Source organism: Lepidochelys kempii, chromosome 1 (genome assembly GCF_965140285.1).
Source record: "Lepidochelys kempii isolate rLepKem1 chromosome 1, rLepKem1.hap1, whole genome shotgun sequence".
In the NCBI taxonomy this organism is placed as follows: Eukaryota; Metazoa; Chordata; order Testudines; family Cheloniidae; genus Lepidochelys; species Lepidochelys kempii.
The window spans coordinates 244,609,091-244,615,090 of NC_136380.1; the positions used below are offsets into that span (position 1 = coordinate 244,609,091).

The 6,000-nt window shown below is 49.0% G+C and overlaps 1 protein-coding gene across 2 annotated transcripts in view; it reads right to left on the reverse strand.

Annotated features, from left to right (window-relative positions):
- IPO8 (importin 8) overlaps positions 1-3,309 on the reverse strand; it is a 68,651-nt gene extending 65,342 nt beyond the window's left edge. The window contains exon 1 of one of the 2 annotated variants that reach the window (XM_073321276.2): positions 3,020-3,309. In XM_073321276.2, the coding sequence (XP_073177377.1) occupies positions 3,020-3,103 (84 nt within the window). In that variant the 5' untranslated portion in view covers positions 3,104-3,309. The remainder of the gene's footprint in view (positions 1-3,019) is intronic. The other variant, XM_073321291.2, reaches the window with a different exon arrangement.
- Between the last annotated feature and the right edge of the window lie 2,691 nt (positions 3,310-6,000).

A 6,000-nucleotide genomic window follows, 5' to 3' on the forward strand; every position in this document is an offset into this window, starting at 1 on the left:
AGGCTTATATAAAAAAGAGCTAGTGGCACCATAAAAGGTTGCCAGTTTCATCAAAAGTGACTTAGGCCTGGACAACAAAAAGGTTTTGTACCAGCAAAACTATTTTAACTATGGATGTGATTTATTTCTTTATTTATTTTTTACTGAAATAGTTATACCAGTACAGCCTCTACTATGAACCCAGCAATACTGGCATAGCTTGTTCCCCTTCCCACACAGGAAAAAGTAGTACTGGTATAAGCATCTTTATACCAATATAACTGTGTCCACACTAAGCGGGTTGTACTGCTTTAACTATACCAGTATAAGGTGGTATAACTTTTGTATTTAGACAAGCCATTAGTCACCAAAAGAGGTGTATTCTTGATATAATCGCTGGTATATGACATAAATCAGCATCTGAATTCTGAGATATGAAAGTGTGTAATTCCAGGTCAATATTGTCATAGGATTTACTAAAGTTTGACAAGGCTTTAAAGCCTTGCTCCAGAGGTTAGCACTGAAATGTTTCAGAATTCCAAGGGCAAAAATGAATATCTAATATCTACCAGTTTTCATTCCTTAGGCAACATTTTTGTTCCATTCACTGAGGGATTACAGTTAAAGCCAGTGCTGTATGCATTAGTATGTAATAACAAGATAACCTGACACATATCAATTAAATCCATAATGCTCACTCACTCTAGGAACAGGAAGCCTCCAAAAATATTACGTATTTCTCTTAATTTCAGGAATCACTTTTTAAAACCAAAAAAAAATCCTGTCAGTTTTCCTTAAAAAAATACATGCTTTTTAAAATATTGTTGATAAGTACCCCTGCAACCTTGAAACTGAACCAGAATCCTGAATAACAATTGTATTACTAGTAATCTGCAGTCATCACATCTTTCATCTGATGACCCTAACAATCTTCAAAACTTTCTTTAAGCTTTATAACACTCGTGCAACAAGTCAATGGCACAGTCAGGAACAGAATCCAGGAATCCAAACCATCATTCTTTTGCTCTAACCCTGCCAAACATACAGCAGTTTGTTATTGTAGTTTTGCTCCCACATGTTGTTTTTAATAAGGATAAAACAAACACTGGGTGCATTTGTTTTTGTGGTTTGTAGATAAATATGGACTTTGTAAAAGAAAGAAGGTGGCCACATATTGATATAACCACCCCTCACAGCATTTCAAATGCCCATTTTCAATCAACAGTGAACAGAACTTGCCACCACTAAAAGTGAGAGTGTTAGATATAACTAATTCAGAAGTGGTTTTAAATTGCAGGTGTAGAAAATTAGAATAAGGACAAATTTCTAAACTGAACCTGAATCCTGGGAAGCCTTACTAATCATTTCAATTAACATAGTGAAGACCCCAAAAGGTGGGCCTCTTCAAAATAAATTCAAAACTGAAGTTATTCTTCTATATTCCATCAAAATACCTATATTAGGAGAATTTGAAGATTGTATGACAAACCAAAACTCAGAAAGTGTCAAAATTATGATTGCAGGCATAATCTTAACTGTACACCCTCGTGCCATTACAGTATAGTCTAATATATGACCACCTGATATACTGTGATATCTGAGAAAGAGTATCACAGTTTTTCCAGAACCTTACATACACAAACACCACATAATCTATATGTCTAATGTATATGTCAGGAATCCATGAGAGTCAATGTACAATATTCATAGTGAATGGTGTGGGGCACATGAGCATTGCAACCTGCACATACAATGTACTGAAGTATTGTATATTATGTCTATTACTTGAAAAACGAGTACACAACCATGTATTTCAAGTTTAATGCACATGTACAAGACCACCACATTAAGAATTCAGGTGCAACCTTTACTTTGACATTTCCTGACTCATATCTTTAAGCACACAAACTTAGTTAAGAAAGTTAAGGCACTGATCCTGCAACGGGTGCCACATGGGCAGACCTCTGTAACCACACAGGATCCCCGTGAAGTCAGAGGAACTCCACAGCGGCACAGAAGTCTGTTCATACATAGCCAGTTGCACTAGCGGTGCCTTAGCTTTCAAACACTGCAGGGGAATATTCTTTTCACAACAAAATGTCTCAGCAGATTTTCCTGTTAATTGTGGAAACACTCCTACTGTACTTCAGGTTTATACCTTTTTAAATTTCCCTTTAAGCACTGTTTCCATTTAGGAGCTGCCTGTAGTTAGAGTCCACTGGTGCCTAGGGCCGAGCTGGCTCTGCCCTTATCACCACTCCACAGAGGCTACAAAACCAGCTGTCAGATGCTTGAAAGTGACAGATTCCCCCATCTGCACAGGCAGGATGAACAAGCTCAATAGATAGCTCAGGTGACGCGGGGGGGGGGGGATATGATGCTGCTCCCCCCCCCCCCATCACTACCAGTAGAGATGAGCACCACAAGCTCTCTCCTTCCTGACGATCACTGCCGGGGTCCGGCGACGGGTTGAGAGCAGCGCCCGGAGGCCCGGGGCTGACCGCGCTCACAGGCCGCCTGACCGCGCGGCAGCGGCTGGCAGCAGCTCCCGGGCAGGATGCTTCGGTGATGCCCAGGCTCCCTCGGGGGGTTCCCTGACCCCTCTGCCGCCCCCATTTTACCCTCCCACGAGCGAACCCGCCCGCCCTTGGCCAAGCCGGGGAAGAGCCGCAGCGCAGCCCGCCAGGGGCCGGGGGAATGGGAGCCCCCCCCCCCCCCCGGACACACACACACACAGACACACACAGGCTGTGGTGGAGGGACGAGCAGCGCCGCCCCCGCGCCCCAGAGACGAGGCGGCCCCGGCCCCGGCCCCGGCCCCGGCCCCGGGCAGCGCCAGGGGCAGAGCGGCGAGGGACAGGCAGCGCACTGCGGAGACTCCCCCAGCCGCCGGGCGCCCAGCTGCGGGTGGGGGTAGGGGTGGTGGGGGCGATCACCGGGACTCCCCCCGCCCGCCCCCCACGGGCCGGGCTTCCGTCCCCGCGGGCGAAGGGGCCGGCGGGGGGGCCGGGCCCAGCCCTGGGCGCCGCGCCCCCCTCACCTGATTGAGCTCGTTCTCGGCCGCGATGCGCAGCTTGGGGTCGATGGTGCCCTTGAGGGCCTGGATGATCCTGTTGGGATCCATGTCGCCCCCGACGCCGGGAGGCAGCGCTTCGCCGCCCCGAGAGCCGCCCCCGCCCAGCCCCGCAATCACCAGCGCGCTCCGCTCCCCGCGGCCACTCGCACCGGCGCGCGCGACAGCCAGGCGTGGGGAAGCGGGGGCTGCTTTACGGCCACCGCGCCGCCTTCAGCTTCGTGCAGCCGGGGCCAGGGAAAGGAGGCCACCATACTGTTGTACGGAAAGGGACAGTGGCACTGCGGAGCTGCTTTACGGCGGCTGCCACGGCACGCCCTGTCCCCCCCCCATGGGGGCGGCCATGCTGTGGTACGGAAACTTGTCTCCTTGACCGTCCTCCCCGCGCAGCTGGTCCTGTCATTACTGTTTTACTGGGGGGTGACAGGTGCCCCCGGTCGCCACCCAGCTGGAGTTTTTCTTAAGTGGGTGGAGGGGTGCACCTCCCCCAGGGCAGACTTTTTGGCGGGGCGGGGGAGCATAGGCACGGCTACTCCCTCCAGCTTTTTTCCTGGGGGAGCGGGGGGGAGAAAGAGATTGTTCCCCTGGCAACTGTTCCGGGGGGTTGTCTATGGGAGGGGGGACAAAGTTGCTCCACTCAGCAGCTTGAAGGCGTGTGGGGGGTTTAGGTGTTCCTGCCCCCTGCCCCCGAAGCTTGTAGAGGTGATCCTTGCCCGAGCCCCTCCAGCTGACAGATTTGTTTAGGAGGGTGGAAACTGGCTGAACCAGAGGCTTTTCTTCAAGATGCCTCCGGTGCTTGCCCGGCTAGCGGAGCAGGGATTCTCTATTTGAGAAGTACAGGTCCCTTAGAGGCCAAGATCGGTGGCTCTACTTTGTTCCTTCTCTAAAACGTGAGAGTAAGAAATAATTGCTTAGAGTTACAGTGAACCCTCCAAGCTACTAGCAAAAAGATGTATCAAATCTAGTGTAAAGGTTCTAGTTAGTTGAAAATCAACATGTTTCAATGGTTATATCAACCAATGAGAATGCACCTTTCTTTAGTATATAACTGTAATACAAATAGAAAAATTGACTATAGTCTGATTTAAATTGAGGCTTTCCACTTGGATTTAAATCAATCCATTGTGCTTTTAGGCCAGTGTTTTACTCAGGGTGGTGCCCTAAAAAGGGCTTTGGATTTTACAGGTTAACAGGTCTTGGCCCTTCCCAGAGTGTGAGGAACTATTCAGTGTGGAAAACAGCAGCCTTCTCTGTGTCCTGGAATTCAGAGCTTTATCTACTTCTGTCTCCGCCTTTCAGGAATCTCAAATTCAGTTTCCCTACAGCTCCTATCAGTAGGGTCCTACCAATTTCACAATCCTAGGATTTTAAAAATCATAAATTTAATGATTTCAGCTTTTTAAGTCTGGAATTTCACGGTATTGTAATTGTAGGGGTCCTATTAGACATTGCAAAGAATCTGTATCTACCCTGATGGCCAAATAAATACATCAAGCTAGTCTGAACCAGCCCACAGGCACTTGTTTGACATCTATATCATGCAGTTAACTAGTTCCAGGGACCAATACTAAGCTTTCCAAAGAGAGATAAAAGCCTTGAAAATGCTCCTGGCCAATTGTGCAAATACAATAGGAGGGTAGGGTAAAGGAAATTCCTTCACTTTCTTACAGGGGTGCAATGGGAGGCAGATAGGGGGGTGGTCCTCTTGGCCATAGATGCTACCACAAATTCAGTCTCTCCTCATCACTCTGGTGGGAGAGAAGTGGAGGAAGAGATCCCAGCTAGTCCTGGTCTCTCTAGTGGGTGAGTGGGATAAGAGGTCCTCAGCTGGGACTAGTCCTGGAAGAAATGGCGACTGAAGCTGTCAGTGTCCACCACGGCCGAGGGTGCAGAGGCGGGCAGTAGCTCTTCCTGGAGCTGTAGCCCTAGGACTCCCCCAGACCCTGCTCCCCTGAATCCTGGCCAGCTATCTCATGCTGCCTCCTCCATGTCTTCCACTTTGGGCCCCCTCCTTAGGAAAATTCTGGTTGTGCCTTTGAATTCTTGGCAGGTAATCAGTATTCACTTCATTGTTAGCATAGTTGTAAATTTTACTTTGTTTATTCATAAGACCAAATTTTACTCTGCTATATTGATGTTAATCTGGCATAACTCCATTGAAGTCAGGTTAGCCACATTCCCAGGATACATAAGTCTACACTCATACATCAGTATTCAGGATAATTGAATTGTGGGCAGGGGGAGAAAGAAAAGAAGGAAAGGGGGCAGCCTTACTTGTGTTTTCCTTAAATTGGACAATTTTAATTGTTAAGGAGCGCACAGATTTTCTGTTCCATGCAAAATGTAAGAGGTAAATATTCACTAGTGGCTTCCCTTGGAGTTAGGGTGAAGAAAATATTCCAGGCAACAGCCTGGACTAATAGTTGGAGCGCTAAGACTACCAAGTTGCCTACTCAGCTGCTTGAACTCTCTTCTCCTGAAAACATCTACAGTATGAGTTTCTATAAACCACTGTTTCTCAACCCACAGGCCACATGCAGCCCAATTAGCACACTGCTGCAGCCCCACTGTGTGCTATAAAAAAAAAAAATCAAGATTTGCCACTCCCTGTCTGGCAGGGGGTGGGGCCGGCTGAGGGGGAGAGGTGTCAGCAGCCCTGCTGGAGCACTCCTGCCAACAGTGGGGTCAGTGACTGCGGCAGGGGGGCAGGGTGCGGGAGAGTGGGGCGCTGGGTGGGCTCTGGGCAGTGAAGGGGTGTCTAAAGGGCAGCAGATGCCCAGGAACTACAGGTGTGCGGGGAGTGCTGCAGCACCTCCAGGTTTTACTTGGGGCTCCACTCCTGGCCCCGCCACCGCAGCAGGTGCTGGGCATACAAGTCTTGTGAGGGGGGTGTCTCTGGGCAGTGGAGCGCTGGGCAGGGGATTGGTGCAGTGTGTGGTGTGGGTCTG